We start from the raw sequence: 27,086 nt of genomic DNA on the forward strand, positions 1-27,086 counted from the left end.
TCCTTCATGTGTATCAACAAACTTTTAGGCAACTCAGATTAAAAGGCAAATTCTACCAGAAATATTGTCATCTGTGATGCTGTTATTTTCCATTGCGTCCATGTTGACATGCACAGGTAACAAGTCTGCCAAAACAGAGATATAATTTGTTAGTTTACACTAAAGAAATACCAACTATTTATTATTTTGCTTAAGGGCTGAATGCAGAGAAATAAGTACCTATACAGCCGATCAGCTGACGGCTGCCCCAGCCTAAAATTTCAGGTTTCTATAGTGTCACTTGCCATTCCACTTGTCTATCTGTATACCTGGGAAAGTTAGGGAAGGAAAATACACAAAAACAGACATTAGATTACGTGTCAAAATTATAAAACAAGCGTATATTTACACAGTTTAAATTACACGCCATCTGCTGTTGGAGATGGCAGTCATTTCAAAAACATATTACCCTGATTAATAAAAAAAGAAAAAAAAACACACACACACACACACAAAGTGTACTAAGATTACTGACCTTAACTAGGCCGCTCTAATATGACACATTAAATAAAAGGTTTGAATGTTGTATTTTTTTGTTAATACCATTTGAATCTATTTTCCGACATGCACTGGAACTTAGTCATGTCCAATTAAGCTTATGTGTGATTACAGCAGAATTCACAGTGAGTGAGTGGACGTTCCCTTTTAGTCTAACACCATAAGCATTTAGATTGTTGTACTGGTATTATGTCTTTAGTAAGACTATTTTTACCAGCTGTGGTGTTGACATCATGTTAGGCTCTGCTGTTCTTCTGTCAGGGCAACATGCAAACACCCACGGATTCAACGAAGGATTATTTTTATTATGAATTAACTTGCTGGTTATTTTTCAATTGAATTGGAGTTTAGTCTATAACAAAATTGCACAAAAATACAATGTAACTACAACTGCACAGAGACCAACGTGATGGACAGAAATACAGCAGATCCTTGCTGAAACCAGTATGGGTGTATGGGTTCCTTATAAAATCGATTACTCGACTAGTCGCTGCAGCTGCAGAACCACTGTGTCGAGTGCCCATCTAATAAACTCGGGCTGGTACAAATGCTCAATTTATGCAAACACTGGTGAACAGGAGTTATAAATAGGTGGGCAGTCTACAGCGTCTCTATACCCTGACATTAGAAAAACCACAAACGAAACAACAGACCATGCTATTCTCACTACCAGACCTCAGCTGCATGTGAATAGTGAGAAGCGAAAGCTCTGTTAAGGAGGTGGAGATGTCGTCCTTCTCCTGACGACCGACATTGTTTTCTGCAGCTAATGTAGCTAGCAGCTAGCTGCTACACTACATGGTAATAAAAGAAATACACTGCCAAGATAACTATTTCCAAAGATACCGACAGCAGAGTTAAATGATGCACGTTTCTATATCGACACGGCGACAAAAACAGAAAGCTTACCTTCTATATAAACGATAAATCTGCACTAACAATGATGTTCGCTCTGGTAGCGTAACTTAAGTTATTTAGCACAGCCATCCATTTCCTCTGCGCCGCTGACGCGTAATCTCGCGAGAAATAGTCAAGAGCCGAGAGCACGGGCCGTGCTGATCGCGCTCAATTTAATTTTTAATGTTTGGAGAAAACGTCCCTCACTTTTTAATCTTGGACAGGTGAGGATTTATTCAAGACAAAACAACACTGTTATGTTAAGAATTTCTTAGTTTGATGCCATTCAACGTACAACGTCTGGTTGAATTGTATGCTGTGTTCATAATGAAAGTTTAATTCACCAATCTGAGGACAAATTGAACTGATGGACACCAAACTGATCAGAGCAGTTTTATTTTTTTTTCTTCACAATTCCATTCATTGTATGTACAGTATGTAAACAAGGACGAGACACGAGCTCAAAACAGACATGCTCACGGGAAATAATATCCAGCCAAAATGCAGTTCTATTTACGGCTACCCAGTTCTTAGACACAGTCTGACCACAATTTACATCAGCATTGGATAACCAGATAAACTTCTGAGACATCGCTCAGTACTGACATTCATGGGAAGTCATTTATTTTCAAATAACTTTTTTTTTCTTTTTTTTTTTAGACACATAGAAATGTGATATCATTAAACATACTATAAAAACATATAACACTATAAATATTGTTCATGTATCTTCTTACAAAAACCTTCGTACAGTTTAAATTTTTTAGTCAGTTTAAATCACAGATATTTTGTGTAGACCTATACGATGTGAAACTACAATACAAAACTGGTATGAGTCAAAAATGCCACCACTGACACAAAGTGGACATGGTCAGAAAAATAAAAAAGAAACTTGCATAACTCAGAATTCCTCTGGTGGCACCATAATAAATGATTATCAACTTTTGGTGGCTGTTTCAAATTGTTGCCTCATTCTATGTAGAGCAATCAACAAAATACAAACAGCAAAGTACTTAAGAGCAGCAATGAAAGTGATGAAGTAGCAAATATCCTGTGGGTTGGTACAATCTTATTCAGACTTGAAACATAGCGATAACGGAGCTATAACATAAAATTACATACAGACTCACATTTTAGTTCTCAAAACAGACAACTTCCACATGGGGAATCCACCTGAACACAGACTTGTGGAAACTGAATGCGCAATAAATGAAAACTGCCTGCCAAGCAAATGTACATTTGGGAATGTAATAAGTGATGTGTCACAGAGGTGCAGGCCTTTAAGCACCATGTTTGACTCCTTATGTTTGATGCCATGAGATTCTGTAGTGTAGCGGTTAGGTCACCGTAAGAGCAGTACTGTCCTTGCTCTTGTCCAAATATGTGGGAGAGTTGCTTTTGTCTGATATGGATCCTGCTCCTGAGGGCAGTGTCTGTGTGGCAGGAGAGTGGCCTGATACTTTGATAGTGGGGTCCGAGTTGGTCTCAGGCTCCGGCTCCTGCTGCGAAGCTGTAGCTGGAAGGATAAACAAAACAAAATGAGAATGTGCATCTTTAGAATCGGACTACCACAGGCTGTGTGAGAAGACATTTTAGTTTTGAGTCACAGTACTCGATGCGCATGTACTGGGTGCATTATCTGAACGGGAGACAGAGGCTGAATACATTACAGCGCATTTGGTTTTCATATTTGCCAAATCATTTAAATACACTTGCAGGTGTGAAAGCTTTGTGTATCACATGTTACAGAAAAGAAAACTCTTCAGCAAAGCAAAGTGAGAACAAATGTTGGTTACTTTAATCAAAGCAGCCTTTTAGTGGAAAACCTTAATGTTACCTGACTGTGTGCAGGACTTCATGTGCTCTGGCCAGTGGGCTTGTTGGCAGGGGTAATCACAGTAACTGGTATTCCAGCAGCAGTAGAAGATGGCCTCCTTCCTGCAGTTTGCACACCACTGTTTCTTCTTGGTCTCGTCCACTGCTTGTTGTTTTTCCACCTCCATCTGCTTTTTGACCTCAGCCACCAACCGTTCCCTTTCCTGCTCCAGACTCTGCCTCATTTCTGCCATTGTAAGTTCTGCATCGAAGTGAGACAAACACATATAATTAAACGTCAAAAAGAAACATCTGCAATCCTAGTCGTCCTAGTCCTGGTTCAGTGATCAACTGAGGTGTAGTGACACATTTCTGGAAGCAGGAAACTTACCCAAATTGTGCTTCATTTCTGACAACTCTTGTTGATGCAGCCACTGGAGTTTCTCAATTTCTATCCTTAGCCGTCGAATCTGTGGCACATACGCAGTGTTTATAGTTCTTGAACTGTGGTACTGTATTAGTACACATTAATAAGCCCTGGTTTGCATGGCAGTAGTTACCTCTGCAATTGTGTTTCCTGATGTGCTTTTGGAAAGGTCATTGTAGATTTCAGTCATTGTCCCTTTTATTGTGTCCATTATCTGCAAGTTGTACAAAAATGTGATCAGAACAGTTTTATCTACTTTGAACCATCACAATGAAAAGATCTTTTTTTTGTGATTTCTCCTTAGTTAACATAATTTCAATGCAATATGATTCAATACTTAGAGAGATAGTAATACCTACAAGATAAACATATTTAATAACAGAGCAGTTTCCAACTTACTTTGTTTGTGTATTTTGCTATATCAGCAGCCACATCGGCTGACCCTGTGGGGATCTGCAAGTCGCCTGACATGAAAGAAGAAGAGCTAACAGATGTGGTCTGGGCAGTTGTTGATGAAGATGTAATCTGAGGTGGGTCTTTTTGTTGCACTACGAAGGGACAAATGCAAAACAAACAAAGGGGACAAAGCATGTATTTTAATACACATTTATCTGAGTTCAATGCCCAAATTAATCAATATATTCCAAATATGTACCTTTGACTGCTTGTCTGGTCTGATAGCGGGTACTTGAAGAGGAGTTCTGCTGTTGTGACTGCAGCTGCTGTGGGCTGCGTGTCTGCCCTTGCGTCTGGCCCTGTGCCTGTACTGCTGGCGGTTCTCCATGTTGCTGCTGCCTCTGCATCTTCTGCATGTGCCATTTCTGAGACGACGTCTGAAACTTGGTGGGATTCCAAACCACTGCCTGTTGCACAGCCTGAGCAGACTCTTTTGGCAGTAGGGGGCGCTGTTTCTTTACAGCTGGTACTGGGGATACTGTGGAAACCGAGGTGGAGGCAGGAGAGGAAGCACTGGTAGGTCCGCTTGAAGCTGTGGTGGCACTGGGTTGACCAGAAGCTGCAGTAGAAACAAGGTTGAGAGCTGCTGTGATGGCTGGTTGCAAGGAGTCTTTCAGGTTAGGGGCTGCCTCCCTTGACGGGGCTGCTGCAGCAGCAGGAAGCAGTTTACCTGAGTAGAAAATAAAATAACACTTTTATTGGAAGATTTGTAAGCTTAACAGAGTTAAAATTTCCACCCTTTTACCCACTGATTGACTAAGATCAACAATTGTATTTGCTGGATAATATTCTTTAAAAAATGGATTATATTAATTTAAATGTTTTGTATAAACATCAATTAAGTATTAATTAGGTAATCAAGTATTTTCTAAATAATAATTTTAGGAAGAAGAGGGATGATGATAATGTTTTATGCTTGGTATCTATGGTCACAACACTCATCACTGGACTGTAGATAATGAGATTAGAGACACTGTCCACCTAACAGCGAATCAAAATCCTTACCTTCCAACTTGGCGATGTTGGACTCTTTGTGAGTTTTGGCAGTCGCTGCACCCGGTTCTTTTCTTGCCCTCTTTGCGTCACAGCCTCCATGTTCATCCCCCAAGTCAATCACCAGCTCTCTTTCAGAATCAGAGTCTTGCTCAGTCACTGATGAGGCAGCAGCTGCTTTGCCCTCCTCTGGGGCTTTGAGCTTGTCAGTGAGTGGCTGAGACTGTGGAGTTCTAGGCTTGTCCTGGAGATCCTTATCTGGACCACTGCTAACCGGCTTCTCTTTGAGCAGGGGTTCCGACGTGGGTTTTTTTCCTGTCCCTTTTACTCCCTCTTTATTATCTCCCTCTGTGCTTGCCTTGGGCCTTTTTCTTTCTGCTTTGTCCTTGTCTTCCTGGGTGGAGGTCTTTGGCTTGTGTTCCTCGTCGCTGAGATACTCACTGTCACTTGAGTCAGATTTATCAGAGTCCTCAGAGTCACTGTGATCCACACCTTCTTCAGAGATCTCGTCTATACCTGTATGGAAAAATCACATTCTTTAATATAACTTTTAAAGGGTACAATTCAAACTGTTTCCCCACTTCTAGTGAATAGCAGACACACAGTTACTAATATTAAATGCTCCATGTTTTCTGAATTCTTCATAATTTAGCAATAATCAAATTTTAAAAAGAAGCATTATGACATTACTACAAAAGTTAAGGTGTCTGTATAATTCGAGAGACAACATAGCGTGAGACGTACAGAACAAGAATAGAGTTTTGTGCCAAAAAATAGCTCAAGCTGATTATGTGGAGTGTACCGAGCTGTGCCTTGCAGCTTTCAATAGTCTTGTCCAGGCTCCTGATGGGTCTCTTTGGGGTAGGGAGGGCAGCTGATGCTCCTTGTTGTTGCTGATGCTGCTGTTGCTGTTGCACAGTCTCACTCAGCTCCTTCAGATCCATCTCTGCCTTCACTCGATCTACAAGGAACAGGACAGCATTATATTGCAGCGTACAATCTCTTCATTTCTTCTCAGTGTTGACTCCCATGATGATTATCATATGCTCGTCAGCTTTTGTGACAACATACATACTATACATTTGTACTGTATGCACTTACCCAGGTTAAGATTGAGGATGCCACCTGAGCCTGAAGTCCTCTCCTGCTTGGGCACCAGTCCAGGGTTAAAGGGCTTTGGGCTGCCTGTTACACTGCCTGCAGGACCCATCTTCCCAGAGACAGGAGATGCTGTAATCACAGCAAAATACAAACAAACACACAGCAATTTGAGTAATTTAGTTTAACATATTTAGGTCAAATGACTTTTTGCCTGATGTGGTAGAGGGGATGGATGCATCAACACAATACAAAGTGTTGTTTTGTGAATACAACTCTGATTTTCACCTTTTAAATTGATGTTTTTCTTTCCGCATAATCAAATGTTACAAAGCAACGTTGTTATTTTTTGGAGTTATGTTTTTGGCCATCTTGTGAGTTAAGTATTCACTTTCTTTTAGTTGTACTTTTAGTCTCTTCTCACCAAATCGTGAGGAAAAAAAAAAAAGAAACTGGTTCTAAAGATACTAGTTCAGATCATGTAATTGCTTCTATCTGTGTTGTGCTGAACAAGTAGTGCAAACTGGTTGTTTAGAGCCTTTCATTTGAACTGTTATCATCAAAATATACATTTTAGCGATTTTAATATTCGTTTACCTGTGCAGTCCATCGACTCCTCTCCAGTGCTGTAGTGAAAGGCGGGATTCCTGGTGGCTTTCTCCACATCCTGCTCCCCATCAGACCCCGTGTGAACAGACGAGTTGGTACTCATAGGAGACCGAGGCATGTCTGTCATTGAGACCCTTCGACTCATGCCACTGGGAGTAGTACTCTTGCCAAGGACCATCTTTGGAGATGCAGTTATATCAAAGTTGAAGCGAAGTTTATCTAGTTTTTCCGTTTTCACTGTCCCAGCACTGGGGTTGGAGGGGTCCAGTAGCATCTGTAACTGGTTGTCAGGAGTGTAGGGAGTGCGGAATGGGGCGTAATTGAAGACCCCGAATTTCTTGCGAATGTTTTCCACATAGACCTCCATCTCTTGCATAGCACTGTTGAAAATGCTTTTAGTCTTTTTCACAGAGAAAGGGATCTCTTTAGACATGAGGTAACAGTTGTTGATGGGGACCCAGGCCCTTCATGAAAGGACAGCAAAAAGTAAAATAAAACATTTATGAAATTAGATGACACTCTAGGTTTAATTTTGATCAAACTATTTCAATGTGAGGAGCTAATTTCGTCTGTGCTCAGAATTAATCTCACCTGTCATGTTGCCCAAAGAAACGTGCGTCAACCTGCCCGTCCTTTTCTCGAAGTGCTTTTGCTGGCCAGAAAGGAAAGCCCTTGAGTTTGGCCCAGACAAGGGGATGGGGTTGACTCTATTGGGGACAAAAGAAATCAATTCAGTGTTTCACACATCCCCAGTTTAAGCAAAGGCTTATGCACACTGTTTAAAATTGTATTTTAAATTATTCAAAGACCTACACATGGCTCACAAAACCAGTTGTCTCTTTTTTGGCACGAAGAGAGGTAGCACTCTGGACAAACCTCAATCTCATTCATCTGTAAATGTGTGGATGACAAACTTAGTTAGTATATACATTAGAAATACTTACAGAAGTGATGCTATTATTAAGTTACTTAGAGAACTTCTTTACCTCATGTTCACAAATCTTAACAATGACTTTCGCGGTTGCAGTTAGTTTGTGATTACCTAGAAAAAGACAAACTTTTACATTATTATATATTCTTTTATTATTTACGCATTAAAAGGGTTTTTACTCATGCAATAAAGTTGCCTACCTCCATTATAAATGATGCAGTTGTGTAAAATCCACTTTATATCAGCAAGAAATGCTTCTGTGCAGCCATACATTTTCTTTTTGATGTTCTATTAAAGTAAAAATAATCAAAAAAATACATATAAATAGTATGTGGGGGGGCAAGCTATATGACGACATGTGTCTCCAATCCCTGCAACCCCATTTGTTTTCACATATATCTAAGGGGTTTTATACAAGTCTTATTCTTTAGGTTTCATTCAGTTTCTACCAATTCTTGTGCATATTTAATAAAATGAATAATGTTACCTTCTCAATAGTACACAGGTCCATGGGGTGGAAGATGTACTCAGCATAATCAGGATGCTGTTCTAAGGACACAGGCTTCTGAAAAGGCTCTGTCTGTTCAGTTTAGACAAAAAAAAGGTCAGCCTAACATTGGGTGTCTCATTTACTGAATATACAGTATTTCCTAAACATTGGTGTTAAAATATAAATACATAGAAACCCAAACATCTAGACAAAGACTTAATTAATATGAACCAAACATAAAGTGGGTTTTGAGAAGTCTTACCCCGGGCTGTTTAATCTTTTGGAGTGCAAATTTGAGCAAGTAGGACAGTTGGTCTATTGTCAGCATCGTCATTGCCTTGCTCTGCGTTTCAATGCATTCAGCAACTGTTATTTTCTGCAAAACAACATTTACAAAAAACAAAAGACTATTATTAATGACATTTGTGAAAATAAAGTATAACGAAAACCACGAACATCAAGTTAAGCAACTGAATCATTTCCTGCACATCTTACCTTTTGTAAACTAAACAGTATCTGCTGTCTTTTGATTTAGCTTGTAACAAATGTTAGATGTCCACAACTTGACAATTAAAATAACTTCACTGTAATTTCTTTAAAGTTTAAAAAAGCAGTTCCTCCGACTCTGATCTGTTGTCTTTTGATCGGGCTTATGGTGTGAGCTACTAATTAACGTCTGCAGAGGTACATGTTTTAAGATGTCAAGCGTCTACAGGTTTTTGAATAAACCAGACTAAAAGCAGGTGATTTCTGATTTGTCCCTCTGCCTCAGCTGATGATGGCACATGGTCTGACACCTGTTTTGACAACTAAGCAAGCAGGATTGTGCCTCGCGTCTGACAACACACACATATACACGTCTTCAGTGAGATACCTCACATTCTGGACAGAACCAGTCGCCCTCGGGCTCGGCTGGTAGTTTGAGGCACTTGGCGTGGTACACCCTGGGGCAGAGCTCACAGCAGAGCACCTGGCCCTCTCGGTGGCACAGCCAGCAGTAGAAGTCATTCCTGCCGTCCTGCGGTACAACATCAACAGGGTCTGTGGTCAGTGGTGGCTGCTTCATATAGTAAAAGGGACCATGTCTTAGCTCTGACTGAAATGCAGGCAAGAGAAACAGGGGGGCAGGTTTCAAAAAACACGCAGGAACACAAAAAGGTGCAGTGCAACAGAAACAAGGCAGCAGTAAGTTGGGATAAGCAGGGTCAGCAATATAGAGGGTATTTAGGCTATAAACACTTATTAAGCAAATAACCAAACTATCTGAGCATTTGGTCACATGACAGTTTTAACTGTGAGTCCAACTGATCTAATCCAACAGGTTTTAGGGTGTGAGCTTAAGCAAAGATCCTCTTTCACCTAAGGGTAAACACAATGCATCATGGAGTTCTCTGGTAAGTACCCAACTGGTACATTAGTGATGCTACATTATTGAATAAATAGAACTTTAGCTCAAGGTGATTTTACAAAACAAGTGTTGGTATTTATCACGAGTAGTGGTAAACCTGTACTGCTACTTATTTGAGCCTTTCCAGAGAACCAAAGCATGTATTCCAAATCTATTATGATGGTATAAATCTATGCTGACATCAAACAACTGTTACACAAGAAAGACTAGAATTATCTTTTAATGTCATGCAAGATCAACACAAGTAAAAGTCAAAGGGGGAGGTCACCCAGCACCACAAGCAGATAATGAAAAACATGTGCATCAGAGCCACATGGTTCCAATATGCATCGCACAAAACCTCATAAGAATAGCTGGACACAAATGACCAATGGTGATTGATGTCACATTTAAGAAGTCATCAGTCAAAATAAGTGTATTTTAGTTGACCATGCATTTATGACAACAATTACAAACTCACAGCAGGTCACACCCATACATGTCGACTCTGTTCTCACAGGCAAAATGGCACATTTTGATAAAATAAAAGTAGAATACCCTGATTGTGCTTTGCCTTCTTTGTCCCATATACAGGACCAGAGTCTGGGTTTGTTCAAAGTGTCTTTCTGTCTGAAAAGTGATGAACTGTTGATTGGGTGGTTGGGCCTCTCTCTAAGGCCGAGTATCATTTGGTATCATCCACAATTTAAAGACACAATGCCTCCCTGTGATAAGAATTTGCTGTCTTGCGATATTAACAAAATAGTTGTGTCATGACATGTTAGCATGTCCACCATAACCTGGACTCTTGTTGTGTGCCTAAAAACTCTCACATGTTCCTATGAGCAGAACAAGCATGGCAGAAGGCCAAACTCTTGGACCCTATATACACACACAACATACTGTCAAGGAATTATTTCATTCGTATTCTATAAATTAATCTCTGAACCTAGTGGACTGAAACCCTTACCTGGTCTTTGTTGTTACAGTTGACAGCCCCTGGCTTCTTCTTTTTCTTAATAGGGCTGGGGGAGGTTTCTGAAGGAGAGTGTCCATTTGAGGAATGAGTGGGACTTGATGCCTTTCTCTTCTGTGGCACTACTGCTCGTTCTGCTGACCCCAGTGGATCAGGAACTGCATACACAAAGACAATGGTCATCACACAAAACCTAGTATTGTTCACCATGCTCTAGTCTTATATGGTACACAAGCTGAAGCAGACTAAAAGACTGAAGAGTACTAAGTACTATGACACATTTAGGTAGCTCTAGATTAAATAAAGAGGATGTTTGAAAGTCTTTCCCATCATGCCACATTCTTAGATCTTAAGAATCAAAAGGTAGGGAATGCAAACTAAGTGAGTCCATTTTCAGCTGAGCAATCCAATAATTAGATTCACTGTTCATATTTTATCATTTTGCAATCACAAACAAATATCTACAGGGCTTCCTCCAGACTAAACAGAAGCTATGTAGGTACTTGACACAAACAGGCAGACAGCCAGGCATAATGGATTATCTCTGTAGCCTTTAGAGGCCAATAAAATGCATTACATTCCTCTCGAAACTTACAGTAAACAAGCTTTACATTCTCTGAAAATAAGCCACATAAGATGTTTGACTCTTAATGTGAGTTACTCGGCCTTAGAGAGACATACCTTTGGATCGTAAAGATGCATCCATCCCCTCTACCACATCAGACTCTGTCTTTATCTCCTCCTCAGCCAGACTGCAGAGCACCGAACAAGAGCACACAGAAACACAGAAAGAGAGGCAAACGCAAAGTCAGAAAGGGTGTTCAGAAACCACACCAGCATAACAGTAAACAAGTGGAACACCACCTAAGGCACCCAGGTCCCAAAGGATCTGCCAGTGGGGACTATGCAGGTTTCCATTGTTACTGTTTTCATTTGATTTCTGCTCATATCTAACATTATGGTATGAGTTCAAATCCTTTCCATATTATCAGTGATAAATGAGTCTGAATATGTTCTTTATGTTCCAAGAGAGAGAATGGTAACAATCACCATGGCAACGCTCCTCTCTGCTAAGCACAAGTTGAAATTCACAACAACACATCGGGCCATTTAACACATTACCCTGCACCTCCGTCCTTCACGAGACCCATTTGCAAGATGCCTGGATCCTTTTCTTTGCACTATGCCTTGTTTATGACATAAGGTGATTAGTCCTATAGTAACATCCAAAGGGAGTTGGTCCATACTATTGTGGCACAGTGTCTCATGACAATTAAAGGTATATGTTTCTGCCACCCCACAAGCCCCTTCAGTAACAACAAGTTTACACCCCAAGGATTTAGGCCTATTCTAGGATACCAATTTTATCTATGTGGCTTAGCGGCAGGCATTTTTAAGAATGCTAATGACATGTTCATGCCAATGTCCATCGTCATAATCTATAACATTGAGACCATGTTATATTTAAGATACAGCGTGTTCAAATAAGCAGCATAGGAATTGGATTTCCCCGGTCTCTGGTCCTGCTCCCATCTCATTTCCTCTGAGGAAAAAGGCACAAGAATAAAGACGGTCGGGCAATTAATGAAGATCTTTGAGTGTTTGGCTCCTCCTTTGTTAGAGCAACATAGGGTCTCATTCCAGGGATGTAGCTTTTATTCATAAGCCCTGTGGAGAAAATCCTCAGAAGGACCCCTGACAGGTCACACACTTGACCAGTTCATAGCTTTGGCTGCAGCTCCAGTTTCCAGCTTGAATGAATGACTTGAATTACTGGCTCAAAGGTCAACCACGTTCGTGGGATAAGCTTTTGTTTTACTTTCTTCTGAAAGTTGAAAATGTCCTCTCCTCTACCTTCAAAGAGACATTCCACACAAAGTTCAAATCAAATGTCAGTTCACTGATAAGCATGTTGATGGCAAAATACATATCCTAACAAACTAAACTAAACACAAACTGATTAGATGTGATGACATCAACTATTAAAATGTTTGATCACAATAGAGAGGTTTAACTACGATTAAAGCTCTCCAGTCTATCAAAGAGAATATCAAATACTGTTACCAAGTTGATGCTGGAGTTCACAACCAGCAAGGGTATTCAAAATACATTTCTTAGTTCCTTTAGATATTAAAACTAGAAATCACAGACAGCCTCCCAAACAGAAACTTAGAATAAAAGCAGCAACTTGTGTTGTCTGAAAAATTACAGACATGGTTTGAGCACAGTTTCTTTAAAAACATGGCACATGGGTATCTTGTTTCAGCCTGCCAACAGTCTAGCTCTCTCTCACACTAACACACACACACACACACACCCCTCCGGGGCCTTCCTGTTCCGGACTGAGTGAACAAATGAGGCCCACATGAAAATAAGAAAGCGTTATCCAAGTCGCTCTGCTACGTGTACAACAGCCCTGAAAACAGAGAGCATTCGCCATGACCAGGCAGCCCAGAGCTGCTGAACAACCCCACGCCCCTATGCTATACACACTTAATACCAATGACAAGACACTGCTGCAACTACCAGGAAAACAGGATGAGCAGTAGTAAGAAGTATGCTCATCCAGAGGGCAGATCAGGAGCTATGATCCATCACACAAGAAGAGGTAGGCAAATAAATCCTCAGCAGATTCTGGGTTATAATCCAGAGACACCCAGGCTCAAGAAAATACTGATAGTATTCCCCTCTGTAAGTGGTACCTGATGGACAAAAAGGAAACAACACTGAGTCAGTGCCTTTAGACTCCACTCCTGTGAGAGACGAGCAGGGTTCTCTCGTCACAGAAAATGGAGGCCACAGCTTGCTCCCCTCCCCCCTCTCCCCCATCCCCCACTCCGAAGCTCAGACTTAGGCATTGGCACATCCATGCAGGAGGACCAGAGAGATCTGTGGAGATTACAGTCCAAAATAAATATTAAGAAAAAATAAAAACACGACTATGTCAAGACGAACCTTCAGAGCCGATCACAGAGATAGAAGAGAAACACAGAGAAGGAGACACGAGAAAATCCAGCAAAGTGAGAAGCACTCATCTCGTTTTTTTATGTCTTCGATCTGGGCTTCCCTCCTTCCCTGTGAATACGGTTGTCATAGAATAATTTGATTTCATTTTCAAGGAAGAGAGGCCAACACTATGAAACCCCATTTATCTGGCAAAGCTGTCCTCTTTACCTAAAAGAATACACAATGTTTGCATGCCAAACTAAGGCTGAATAAAAGGCTTCTCTATATGGCAGAAAGGCAGTCAGTACAAACATCATATTGTGCTCTTAACAGTGAAAACACAGTTAACTGCTACACAAACCCCCCGAAAAGGTTGCACAAGATCAACAACCACATGCAGACAAATAAACAAAGGCACTCTATTAGCTTTTGCTTTTACTGTGATCAACAAAACGTAATAATTAAAAGCATAAGACACAAGACAGAAGTTTCTTGCCTATGTTTCATAAAAATAAAATGCCTTTTTTTTTTTTTACATGAATCCCAACACTTGATCAGCAAATATGCAAAGAATATCCTGTATAAAAGAAAGATTTGACCTGGATTTTATATAAGGCAGTAAAGGGTGAATCAAAGATGGCTGTGGAATTTTCCAGAAGGCCCTTGCTCTCCTGCTGCTCTGCCTCAGATTGTCAATCTTTAACCTCAACTGCTGCTGCAATTGGCTGGATGGCCAGCAGGGTGGAACATTATTGGTCGGCTGTGCTATGCCACACGGATCACAGTGTGCAGGCTCCCCTCTTCCTCTTAAAAAGCATTTTTGCTGCAATGCAGAGATTTCCTCATGCATTAGACGGTTTATGTTCCTTCAGTTTAGATGGTCCTTCCTGATTATGACAACAGAAACCAAACGGGATTCGAAAAAAAGGCCTTTGTGGAGCCTATATTTGTGGTTGTAATGCATTACTCAATAGCTGTGCTTTTCAACCCTTGCCATCCTGTTTATGGGCTACATTAGCTCAGAAAAAGGCCCATACAATTTGTTCCCAACACTAGGACGTTAACGCATTACCAAGGTTTCTTTACAGGTTTGCCTTACCACATGCATTTCGGTCAATTGGTGTAACTTTTGGTTTTGGTTTTGATGAGGGACTAAACTAGTCTAAGAGGAAATTGATTGTAACTTGCCGTAGATGAAACATGACTTATGTGAAGCCACAACGAGAAAGAAAACATGTTTTGTCCCCCCCAAAAAATCTCAATGTGGTGAATAATGGTGCACGAAACACAGTCTTGATGTGTTCTGAAAATATTATGGAAAGCTAATTCAAAATTTAAGCAAAAATAATAATAAGAACAGTTTTCATACAGCTCATGGTTTTATCAACCCATTAACTGTATTTTGTTAATGCTTCAATATTTTTCTTTATACGACAAAACAACTAATTTGTGCTATTTGATAAACATATTTTATTTAGTTTCTTATGCACATATACTGCCAAGTACATTTGTCAAATTTCATGCTTTTTGACTACCACAACTATCACTGTAGTTTATATTTTAACTTTTTTATTCTGTCCACAATCTTGTTCTTGCCTTTGTGTATTTGCTCTGCTTATACTATTTTTATTATCGTATGTTGCATTTGGGAAACTGACACCAAGACACAATCTTTGTATGCTTGCACACTAAACTGTAAATTAAAACCCATTATGTTTCTGATAACAGAAAATGGAAAGCAAAGTAAACAGACCAATGTATGTAAGAGAAAAAAAAACTCTCAGACATTTGCCAAGGTAATACGTCTACACACCTAAACACTGAAGATGTCACGTTGTTTCTCTGTCCTGCTGTCTGATGTGTGAAAAGAAGACTAAATGTCTCCCAAGAAGAGCTCTCTAAACACAAAATGGCCACTGTCTGAAGACCAGAGAGTGGAGGAAACTGTTTCACAATAGTGCTGTGTAGTCAACGAAGCCAAAGGCTGCAAGCTGAGGCCCTGTGGCTCTGAATCGAGGTAACCTATGTTTGAGCACTTCATTTCCTAAGGTTAGACTGGAAGAACTGGAAGAGGACTTCTTCACGTGGGTCATACTCTGACCAGTATGTAATGTACAAACTGCAGCTTCAGTACATTATTTTACTGTGTGTACTGAGGGAAAAGACTTGACTTCAGTTTCACAATAATGTAGTTTACATACATTGAAACAAAACCAGTGTTCACTTTTGTCCTGCAGATAGTCAATCCACTTACAAAGGGTACATAATAACCCCCCCCCTCCTTCTCCTCCACTGCCCATCCCCCCATTCGTTCTATGCCAGGCTACAACACAAGACTGCCACAACAGAAAGGAGGAGTGGGTGCCATTTTTTTTAATCCAACTCTCTTTTACATTATAAAAAGGAAAAGGATTTGCCATGGCCCACTTTGCCTCCTATATGGCAGCCTGGTTGTCCGGGGCACCCATGTGACCCTGAGACACAGAGAGAGAGCAAGGGTGAGAGTCGTTACTCAACCCCCCACCTCCCTCCGCACTGTGGGGCAGAGAGGCCTGGCAAGGCCTCCAATCCACCCCAGCTCCTCCTCCTCCTGTACACTAAACTGATTTCAAGGTGTGCACATTCATCATGAGAAACCAACAGTCACCACAACAACAAGAAGGAAGCCATGTTGTTATCAGAGAGCTGAGATAAAAAAGACAGAGCTTACCTCTGTGGATGCATGGCTGCCTGACACACTGTTATGTCAACACTTATAAAACATGGAGGACACTCTCAGCCCTCAGCCGGGGAAGGCTCCGCTCTTCAGGCAAGGCGATCAGGCCCCGGTGTTGTTAGCCAGATCCTGACTGGTCGCTCTCCTCGCAGGCAAGATACAAGGCCACGTCTGATTGGCCGAAATGTTTCCTGAGTAATTATCTTTGTTCAGTGCAGGCTGGGGCAGCACTGTGAGAGTCAGAGACAGGGAAAGGAAAATAAGCACAGAGCTAGGCCTAAAACCACAAAATAACAGGATTAACATGAACATTTGTGACATACAAACCCCACACAACAACCTTTTGAAGCTTCAGAGTGTAGAATCTCGTAGCAGCTGTCTTATTTGAAGGCTTTAGAAGTAGAAATGGCAGCATGTAAAGTGTGAAGAACAGGACACCATGGCTTCTCTGCACAAGCCTCCATTTTTTATGTGCACAGGGCCTTTGTGTAAACTCCTCCCTCTCGCTTGGCTGTTTCCAGAGAAAGACACACTACAGCTCTTCTACCTTTTTTAGCGATTTAGTCTGCAAAAGACAAAGATTAGGCAAATAAAGAGAATATTTTGACTAGATAATAAATTATACAGATATAGATAAAATAGAACCAGTCTTTTTTATACGTCATAAAAAGGATCACAATTTTGACACACACACTGTTGTTACTGTAATAACCTCATTACATAATGAGCCAGTGACAATCAACCACACAAATGTATCTAAAAATCGGTGTGAATTAGCTGAATTACTATAACATACACAAGATCCTCTTGCCAGGAATAGCTTTGTTTAAAGTGTGAGGATTTTTTTGTCATTTTCAACACCTGTAAAAGTTAAAAAATATTTAACATGAAACAACCCTACAATAAATGCAATCTTGCACACATTTGTAATATTCACATTTTCTGAAACTGTGTCAATTCTTGACTTAATTTTATTTTAATTCGTGAGGCTGTAAATGACAGTGTGCTGAATATACCAGCACACTGAACTGCATGATGGTGAAATGCATCTTTTACTCCTCCATAAATGTAAACATGGTGCCCAGACATTATAAAAAACAATCTAATGACATGCAATACAAAACTGAACCTGAAATGAATATAGCTTAGTTAGAATTATAACCATGTAACCAGGTTTTAGTTAAGCTGCATTATATATATATATATATAGAGATAGAGAGAGAGAGAGAGAGATATATACACGCATCGCAAGTGCCAGAGAAAACACACCAGCTGTTTTATATATGTATATTACTTCCCACACCAAAATACACCAGGGTCGAAAAACTGCAATTTGTAGAGTGTTATCGTTTCTGTGGTCGTGTCCGCACAGTGGAGACCGAAAAACGACAAATGAAAAAGGTAGTGCGCCCAACGTGGGGCTCGAACCCACGACCCTGAGATTAAGAGTCTCATGCTCTACCGACTGAGCTAGCCGGGCTACGAGAAGGTAGCATCGAACAATATTAATTATACCTGATACATTATCATATGGTAAAAGTAAATTTCAATTTATTGTGCTGGTTTGTACTACTAAGCCGAAAAGGGGAGATTCTGTTGCAGCAGGTTGTGTAGATAAACCCCAATAAATCTGAAACCACGGTGTCAAACCACCGTCGTGACATCTACGGTCTGTCTCATACTGCCCTCTAACGTTAGCAGCAAGTGTTAGCATAGCTTCCATTTCACCACAGTCAGACGAACTGTTAACAATTAAATGGTGTAACTTTGGTTCAATGGTCACAATAAACTTCCCACTATACACAAAATGTTTTTTTTTTTTGCCAGCGTTGGCTGTCTGTGGTACATGCAAATATTTTATATATAATATATTTAGCGGTTACTTGCTATTGATAAAATTAGTTAATAGCGTTAACCAAGAGGAAACACCAAATTAGCGTACCTGTTTACTGTAGGTTCATAAAATCAACAAAGCAGGCTCATTTCTGAAGCAGCAAGGTCATGTACAGTAAAAATAAAGACTGCCTTGCAGCTAAAAGTCCTGCATTCAAAAATACTGCAACCTAGTATTTTCAGATATACACCAGCACAATGGAAAGAGAGGATGTTGGTCTTACCACGTATTGTTGTGATGTTGTGAGCAGCCTATATAATGAACTGTGAGAAGTTGAATCTATTTAATCTATAACAGGAAACATTTATTATTCTATCAAATGCTCTCTGTTTGGTGGTGAAATGGAAGGTAACCTCAAATTATACGCTTACTAAAATTAAACCCTATAAGAAAAACGCTCCACACACTTAATGTAAATGTAAATGAACTGGTCGCATGTTAATAGATTTGAAAACTGGGCGTTCCTGGATGTATTAGGAAGCTTTGTCATTGTATCCCCACTCTTACGTGGAGTACGTGAACGCACCACGGGCCTGGATTCTCCTCCTACGTCAGCGGCGCTGGGCGGTTCATGAATGGGCTCTTGAAGTGGGAGGGCCCGTCATCTGACTCTAACAGCCCGGAGGAAAAAAGTGGGTGTTGTACTGTGGTGTTTGGTTTGCTGCGATGCTTCTTCATGACTGTTTTTAAGCACACGATCAGCTGTTCACTGTGCTTAGGGACTGGAGAGGAGCAATCGGCCCAGAGCAGCGCGGACATCCTGCAGGCCGACGGCAGCCGTGCAGCGGGGGGAAGCTAGCTCCAACCTAGCTAGACTCAGTGTCGGCAAGCCCGGATCGGAGAAGGGAGAGTGCCGTTGGTGAGCCATGGGCTTCCGTAAGAAGAACAAGAGTCCGCCGGTGCTGAGCCACGAGTTTGTGATCCAGAACCACGCCGACATGGTGTCGTGTTTGGCCATGATCATCCTGCTCGGCCTGATGTTTGAGGTACTGTGTGACAGGAGGGGGGGGGAAAGCGCAGGCGCCGTAGTTAGCCGTCGCTAGCTAGCGTTAGCTGACATGACAGCAGCTCTCCAGGGGCAGGGCGCTAGCTCGCCTGTCTCCTTCCCTTCTCATGTGTCTCCCTGGCTGCCAAAGTAGAAGCTGAGGAGGCCCAGCTGACACATCGAACAGGTGATTTCACCAGTCGGCTAGTGCACTGCCCCCATAACAAATCAATACATGTACAGGAATTTGGCAACAGGAGCGTCAGGCTTAATGTCTGTGTGGATGCTGCACGGTTCATCACCAACCATTTAGTTCGACAGAGCACCTGACTACCTACCCACGTTTGAATTCAACTAGATAGCTTTCCTCCCACATACTGGCCCCCATCTGTACCTTGTCACCAGATTAGAAAATACGATCTATCCACATCCCAGATCCCCATGGTGGTAAGAGTCACGTTCCTCTGTGAGATGAGGTGTAGCTTGACATCTATAGCTGAGGGCAAAGTGGGATGAAAGCCATCATACACTCAGGTGTAGCAGGTGAGCTAAACTTAAAAAATACCTGATTTTGCCAGAGACCCTGGGAGCCCCTGGAGTCTGCCTCTGGAGATCCTCATACCTCCTCTATGGTTATCAGTGAATTCAGTGTCTTGCAATGACACAGCAGTCCTCACTCATCACTTGTGCCGATGGCTGAATATTTTAGTTATGTAGCAATTTGATACTAAAAAGATGAAACTAGGTTGATTTTTCTTTTCAGATTTACTGAAAAAATAGTATGTCTGAAGTAGTGTATGTGTAAAGTGATTTTATCCTTCTCGTCTCTTTTTCATCTGAAGTCTTGTCTATAGACATGACTGACGGTTCGTCCAGTTTGTTTCTAATTGATGTCTCAATAAAATTATGTTTTTATTAATTTGTAAATCCACAGTGTGTTCATTCATTGACAACAAAGATTCTGGAAGGCCAAGACATTTAGTTTGTTGAGCTATTGCCTCCTCTGGATGACGTTAGTCCTTTAATCCTGTTTTCTTTTCTTTGTGTTCCAGGTCACAGCAAAGTTTGCCATCATGTTCATTACAGTCCAGTACAATGTTACACAAGTTCTCGGTGAGTCAAAGTTTAGACATTCATTAATCGTCCTTAAGTTTTTATGATTGTTTCATATGATATTATCTTTTTTTTTTTTTTCTCAGAGGACAAGAGTGAGCCGGTGAATCTTTACCAGTATGGCCCAAAAGATGTGGCCACCGTGTTCTTCTACCTGCTTATTGCGGTCATCCTTCATGCCTTGATACAAGAATATATCCTCGATGTGAGTATCCATCTTCAGCACCTATCACACAGGTTCATAATGTTTTCCCTTTTTTATTCAAAAGGAATCAAAAGTATATTGGGCTCCACTGCTGTGTGTGTCAAGTGCGTTCTGCTTTATGACTGTTCTTTTTAGAAAGCTCTAATTATGTGATCACGGGCCGTACATAACGTACATCTTTAATGTTATTAGAGTGACAATTCTGCTACTAAAATAGACTGGCCAGTAATCAGTATCAGCTTAGAATATGTTCTGTTAAGAGAAACATCCAGCTGCATTAATACTTAAATCATCACAGTATGCTTATTGTCATCGAGAGCACATTTTAATCTTGTTTCTATATTGTGATAATTGTTCATGGAAGTGTCAGGAAACGAATATTATATATAAAATAACAACAATAATAATAATACAAGTTGTATATATTACATTTATATTGATATTAAATTGTGTAAACATTGATACTGACTGAAATGCTACACGAACATCCATCATATTGAGTAGCAAAACTCAAAAAAAAAAAAAAAAAAAACTCAAACTCAAAACTCACCACAATTGACATCAACCAATCAAGACGCACCGTTAGGAGCTCAATGAGAGTTTTCTAACAATGTTTGTGAGTACGGCCCCTGATCACGAAGGCATAATGTCTTTCTCCTGGCATCTTTATTGCTTTGATGGTAATCCCTAGTGGGGTGTTATTAAAAGGAAAAAACTATTTTTAAATATATTTATTCCAAAAATAAAAGCCTTTTTTTAGATCACATTCAACAGTGTAGGAGGATTTAGAAATTCTATCCTATGAAGAGCTTGTCTGTCTTAATAGCACAGGCTCACGTTTGTTGATATCTGTCTCAAAACAGCAGTCGAATGTTCATGTGAACATTAAGATATTGCTTCAATCCTGCCATTAGCAGATGAGCTGCTCTGTCCCATGAGCCGTTCATATGGAAGGCAGGTTGGAGAAAAAGTGAATCTACCATGCCAGGTCGAAGGACGTGTCTAGAAATGAAAGAAAGAAATGTAGGAAAATTTATTCTAATACAGTTTATGTTGTATGAGGTGAAACATGTATAACTCCGTATCAGACAGTTTTATACACTTCTTTTCCTCATAAATCAAGTAGTAAAAAAGAAATCTACAACTGCATTACTTCTGAAGGGGGTAGTTTTAAAAATAATGTGCTTCGTGTCAACATTTGACGTATTTGTGTCTGTAATATTTTTGCTTAATTTCAGAAAATGAACAGAAGGTTGCACCTGTCAAAAACCAAACACAGCAAGTTTAATGAGTCGGGGCAGCTCGCAGCGTTCTACCTGTTCTCGTTCATCTGGGGCTGCAGCATCCTAACAGCGGTACGAGGGTCAGGAGTCACAGAAACACACTGTCCCGGCCTGCATTAAGCTTTATCTTATGCATTGGTCTTTTTTTTTATTCTAACAGGAGGACTTTGCAATAAATCCTACTTTCTTATGGGAGGGTTACCCACACACTCACATGGTGTAAGTAAAGATTTACAGACTCAAGTTACACATCACAAGTTTCTATTTTATTACTTTAACTTTAGAACTCCTTCCCATTTTTACTGGTGTGACTTCTTGTGCACATCAGTATGTTTTAATTGGTACAGTGAAGCATGCACAACGTGATCCATTGTACACGAATGCCATACAGCACTCAGACTTTCACCTCACAATCTGCACAATTTGTCTTCTGTCTAGTTTTCAGGTCAAGTTCTTCTACATTTGCCAAATTGCCTATTGGCTCCATGCACTTCCTGAACTGTACTTTCAGAAAGTACGGAAGGTAAGGTTCATTTAAAAAAAAAAGAAGAGAAGATGTACCTGGGGAAACAAACATTAACTTTAATTTTAGGTTTTTAGATCCTCTATATTCAAATTATCTAGAGAAAAGTAAGAGTTTGCTGGGTCGTGTGTGTTGTACTATTTAAAGATAAGCTAGAATGAAACGTATTTATCTCTCTTACTGGAATTAGTGCGAAGAAGCGGTTAATGATTATTACTCTTACCTCTGTTCTGTTGTATCTTTGTTAGTGTTTAACTAATATACTCTTTGTTTTTCATCTTGTTTTATCATAACTTGAATAAAATGACTAAAACTTATACTTGAATCGTTTGGTTCCAGAGATTTTCAGTATGCTGAGCCTGCGTAAAACACGTTTTGTGAACTTACAACTGTAATTGATGTTACCAGCGCTAACACAGGCTCTTTTTTTTTGTATTTCTACAGGAAGACATCCCCCGCCAGCTCTATTATATTTGCCTTTATGTTGTCCACATCACTGGTGCCTACGTCTTAAAGTGAGTGAAATCCTGCCTAAGCACATTGTATCTTCTGAGAAGGAAATAAAGAACAAGACATAGAGCCCATTCTAGCAGTATGTCTCATAATGGCTTAATGTAGTCACCGTTGCCTTACTTAACTAGGTAAAGCAGTGCCACAGTACATTTATGCCAGCTGATTTTCCTCTCTGTGTTCAGCCTCCACCGACTGGGCCTGGTGCTGCTGGTCCCTCACTACCTGGTGGAGCTCCTGTTTCACGCTTCACGCCTCTTCTACTTCAGTGACGAGAACAAGCAGAAAGGGTACTGCCTTAATTTCATTTATATTTTTTCCACTTTGCATTCTATATCTGCTGGCTAGCAGCACTTCTCTGTCTGAACGACCTGATTTAACATTCTTCTCTTCTCTACAGTTTTACTCTGTGGGCACTACTTTTTGTCATCGCCCGCCTCCTCACCCTCACGCTCTCAGTTCTAACATTCGGCTTTGGTCTGCCCCGTACGGGAAACCAGGGCTTTTCTCTAGCAGAAGGGAACTTTAATGTACTCACTATAAGGCAAGTATAGATTTACAGGAAGAGCCAATAGTGCCTGGCACCAAGCAGGTTTACTAGTGCCATTGTACTTTAAGATGACAAAATGACAGTTGAGTCATTCACTCCATGTGTCCTTCCCACCCCTCAGAATGACTTGTCTGGCAGCTATCTGCCTGACTCAGGCCTGGATGATGTGGAAATTCATTAACTTCCAGTTGAAAAAGTGGAGGGAGCACAGCCAGAACCAGGCCTCAAAGAAGAAGGTGGTCAGCCCAAAGAGCAAGCCTCACAAAAGGGAACCTGCAAGGGGTGAGTATGCAGGAGCCTCAGCGTCTGGTCAGTCTGCCACTCAGGCACAATGTGATTCTGTGCGTTTGAAACACGTGTGAGACGCGTACGATTCTTTTGCTGTGGAGTATATGGCCACATTACCTTAATCGAGGACTTTTCTGTTGACCTAACAGGTGGTGCAGCCAATGGGGTTGTGAAGTCTGAGGACAAAACATCACCACGGGCAAGAAAAGCCAAAGCTTCGTAGAGATGAAAGAAAGTCGGAGGGAAAAACTGAGTGAGGGCGTTCCGACAATGTGACATTGTCTTTACACAACTTCGAATTTTGTCTATGGCTTTCCAAAAGAGCTGTTTGAGCTCACTAAGAAACCTTACATAAATGTCCCTTTGGGGCTGAAACTCCCTTTGGAAAAGGTTCAGTGTTACTGTCTGCTAGAAATGTGTATTATTAATATGGGCTCTCTGTGGATGGGACGTGGGCTGGGCAGAGCTGGTTTTGATGCTTTAACAGGATAGATTTCGCTCTTGAAAAGTGTCCTTTTGTGTAAAACTACGACCACTCGTCGGGTTCATCAAACCTGAGTAATTTGTCATTCAATCAGTGAAGATCACAGTACCTTAAAAAGTGAATTTAAACTTCAGGGCAACTTAGTATGAAGTGTTAATGTACAGATTAACTACACAGCTTGGCGTTGACGAACTGAAGCTTGTACTTAGTTCCTTGATCATTTACTGCCATTATTTGACAGCCTCTGCCTTTGAAATCCAATATGCTACAGGATTGAGGCACTTTTGTAATTTTCTTTGATTATATCCCTAGCATGGTAATGGGCCTGTTACATAGGCTCATCCAGGTTAGGAAACCTACCAAGAGGAAGCTGTACTGTAACCTGGGATGCTGTACTGTATGCATACAGTTAAATCTTTATAATGGCATGATTGGAAATGGCAAGAAAACTGTGTTTGAGGCTGCACGCCAGTCTTTTATATGGTCGTGTTAATGCATGAGGGTTTAAAGCTGAAGACTACAGCTAGTTCTTAACTGTGCTGTTGAGTTTGCATCTCTCTCACACACACAACCACACACATAGATAAACACACAAGCATTCAGTGGCCTTTTTACAACTACTGCAACAGGTTTGAGTTAGTTATTTTTGTCATACACTATAGATCGTTGTTATTTTGAACGCTTTGAGAAGCTATAACCAGCAAACACGGCGGTACATAGCAACTGCGTTTAGTTAATCCAAACAAAACAATCTTTCTTCAAGTGTCCTTATAACGTTAGTGGTTTGTATCACTCGTTCCGCTTGTGTTGCGTTCCGTTTGCTTTTATTATTATAGGGTATCAGGGGACAAGCTATTCACCACTTACACTATACGTTCCATCCCATGGTGCAGTGGGAGGTGTGTCTGTGAGCGGATGTGTTTGAATGCCTGTGCACTTCACTGAGTGTGTGTGTGTGTGTGTGTACAGTGTTGTTTTACCCACTGTGTATGTTTATGAATTAACTGGGCCTGAAGGATGATGACAACATTCATTGCTCGCCCCATAAAAAAAAATTTGCCTGCGTGCAGAGCATGAAATATGACTCCTGCCCTGTTAGTAGGACCTTACATTTATGTCCTGTCCTTTTGTTTACTTTTGTTACATACATCTCAGTTCCAAGACATTCTTCTCTGTGCAAGACACTGAGTTGTGAACAAATGTATGTTGTGCTTCTGGTTACTAAATGCTTCTGTGTTACATGTCTCTGCCCCTCAGATGCCCTATCCTGTGTGAGAGAGATTTCGTGGTTTCCGTTTTGTTTTGTTCTTCCTGCTTCACCTTTTCAATGATCCTGACATTGCTATGGAGCACACCAATTGTACTCTTGGCCATACCTTTTCCTGTCACAGACCAAGTCCTGCTCTACTGCTAAACCACTGTGCATGTGAACGTCTGTACAGAAAAGACTGCACTACCTGCCTGTAGACCGCTGGAGTCTGGAGTCTTAGTCTAAAGCAGGGAGGAGATGCCATACGTTTTATTGCTCCCTTTAGCGCTCCCTGTTGGGACTTTGGTGGTCCTTTGTCTGTATATAGCAGTGTCATAGGAGGAAAGGAGGAGCAGATGACTTATGTACCAGCCTGTTATTTAACTGTCTCAGACGTAAAAGAGAAAAAAAAAAACTGACTTAACCCTACACTGTACTAAAATATGTGTCAGATTTTTAAGCTATTTTTATAGAGGGGAAACTGTTCACTGTTGTTCAGTACACACGTGAATATATGTTTTGCATCCATATTGATATGAATTGTTTTTTATATAAGAATGAAGCTTGCTGAACTGTTAGCGTGCGTAAACGTTGTGGTATGAGTGTAAAAATTTACTTAGCCTAATGGTTTATTTAACTTTATGGCCTTATTAGAGCAAAGTGAACTCAGTTGTATAACAGTGCTCAGTTAACACCATGCTGCAGCATTCACTACTACTACATGTTCCATGATAGTGAAAAGCATCGTCATGACGACACTAGTCATCCACACATCAGTATAAATATATGATCAGAAGAGCAAGCGGTCAGTATAGTGTTCAATTTGTTCCACTACTGCAGGCGTTTGTCAGTACTTATGATTACAGGCTCAGATGTAGTATTAACAAGCTACGCTTCGTAGGGTGAAACCATCTGTAAGCCTTTCTCATCAGACACCACCCTGCACAACAATCAGCTGACATTTAGGCTCTGCAACACCAGCCACACTGTAGATCACAGCCCCCTCGCTTTGAGACACAATGGCCTGTATAATCCCACAGGAATGCACTTTCTTGCATAATATGCATTAATGTCAGAGCACCGTGACACTGCTCACTTTGAGCTGTTTCTGCATTGATTCTTAACAAACTAAATATTGGAATTGCTCCATTTTAAACTGTCTGCATTTTGTAAAAGTTGGAAAAAGGTCAGCAATGAATACATTTTGTGAGTTTCCTCTAGGTGGCAACAATCAATGCATTTAAACACGAGATCTTAAAAAAAACTGCACAGCTCATGTTTACTGTATTCTATTAATTCATTCTGCATCGTCCTTGTTTTTTTTTTTTTGTTTTGTTTTTTCTTTTTTTTGCTGCTTGTTTATAGATGTTTCAGTGTATTTACTTTTTCAAATATGTTGTCTCTGAACTGTTCTGATGGTATATATTTATGCAAATTCTTGTGAGCTCTGATCACTTTTCCTTGTCACTTTTTTTTTTTATGTCATGTTTGAATAAAGCTTTTGTTCATTACACAAATGTGAACATTACAGTTACTTTAGTGCCTAAAGTTAAGTAGTAGTTTTGACCCATGGAAAAAAAAAACACTGTAAATTACTAGCATGGTAGAGAGTTGTCCAACCATGCAGAACATTTCATTATTAAAAGCAGCCACTCTCAGGATATTACATTCAGAAGCTTTTCACCTATTTCACTTACAGATATTTGCATATTTCGATTTTGAAC

General features: G+C 40.5%; 3 protein-coding genes and 1 non-coding gene across 9 annotated transcripts in view; 1 reads left to right on the forward strand and 3 right to left on the reverse strand.

Moving 5' to 3' along the window:
- Positions 1–1,534, reverse strand: part of LOC113167865 — a 31,203-nt gene extending 29,669 nt beyond the window's left edge. The window contains exons 1-3 of the mRNA XM_026368765.1: positions 1,447–1,534; positions 220–308; positions 57–125 (exon numbers count right to left, since the gene is read on the reverse strand). Coding sequence (XP_026224550.1) covers positions 57–102 — 46 coding nt within the window. The 5' untranslated portion in view covers positions 103–125; positions 220–308; positions 1,447–1,534. The remainder of the gene's footprint in view (positions 1–56; positions 126–219; positions 309–1,446) is intronic.
- A 280-nt stretch (positions 1,535–1,814) lies between these two features.
- LOC113167233 (protein kinase C-binding protein 1-like) lies at positions 1,815–16,758 on the reverse strand. 6 transcript variants are annotated; one of them, XM_026367661.1, is made up of 21 exons: positions 16,619–16,758; positions 16,273–16,508; positions 11,298–11,368; positions 10,611–10,774; positions 9,128–9,271; positions 8,516–8,629; positions 8,251–8,343; positions 7,964–8,051; positions 7,819–7,874; positions 7,646–7,723; positions 7,424–7,539; positions 6,821–7,296; positions 6,227–6,355; positions 5,928–6,086; positions 5,138–5,641; positions 4,332–4,802; positions 4,076–4,224; positions 3,810–3,890; positions 3,641–3,719; positions 3,272–3,511; positions 1,815–2,950 (listed from the first exon to the last, which is right to left on the reverse strand). In XM_026367661.1, the coding sequence occupies exons 2-21, from the start codon at positions 16,284–16,286 to the stop codon at positions 2,772–2,774; spliced, it is 3,405 nt and encodes a 1,134-aa protein (XP_026223446.1). In that variant the 5' UTR covers positions 16,287–16,508; positions 16,619–16,758; the 3' UTR covers positions 1,815–2,771. The 6 variants fall into 6 exon arrangements, with proteins under 6 accessions (XP_026223446.1, XP_026223445.1, XP_026223447.1 ...); XM_026367660.1 differs by having other exon boundaries at positions 9,128–9,349; XM_026367662.1 differs by lacking the exon at positions 9,128–9,271.
- Positions 16,759–17,685: 927 nt separating this feature from the next.
- Positions 17,686–17,758, reverse strand: trnak-cuu. The gene has a single exon. It is a non-coding gene; the product is annotated as a tRNA-Lys (tRNA).
- A 998-nt stretch (positions 17,759–18,756) lies between these two features.
- On the forward strand, positions 18,757–26,857 carry zgc:113278 (TRAM1 and TRAM_LAG1_CLN8 domain-containing protein). The gene is made up of 11 exons (XM_026366905.1): positions 18,757–19,158; positions 20,210–20,270; positions 20,357–20,475; positions 21,714–21,830; positions 21,919–21,977; positions 22,197–22,281; positions 22,726–22,796; positions 22,977–23,081; positions 23,192–23,335; positions 23,463–23,623; positions 23,779–26,857. The coding sequence occupies exons 1-11, from the start codon at positions 19,039–19,041 to the stop codon at positions 23,850–23,852; spliced, it is 1,116 nt and encodes a 371-aa protein (XP_026222690.1). The 5' UTR covers positions 18,757–19,038; the 3' UTR covers positions 23,853–26,857.
- Positions 26,858–27,086: the final 229 nt, after the last annotated feature.

This window comes from Anabas testudineus, chromosome 7 (genome assembly GCF_900324465.2).
Source record: "Anabas testudineus chromosome 7, fAnaTes1.2, whole genome shotgun sequence".
Lineage (NCBI taxonomy): Eukaryota > Metazoa > Chordata > Actinopteri > Anabantiformes > Anabantidae > Anabas > Anabas testudineus.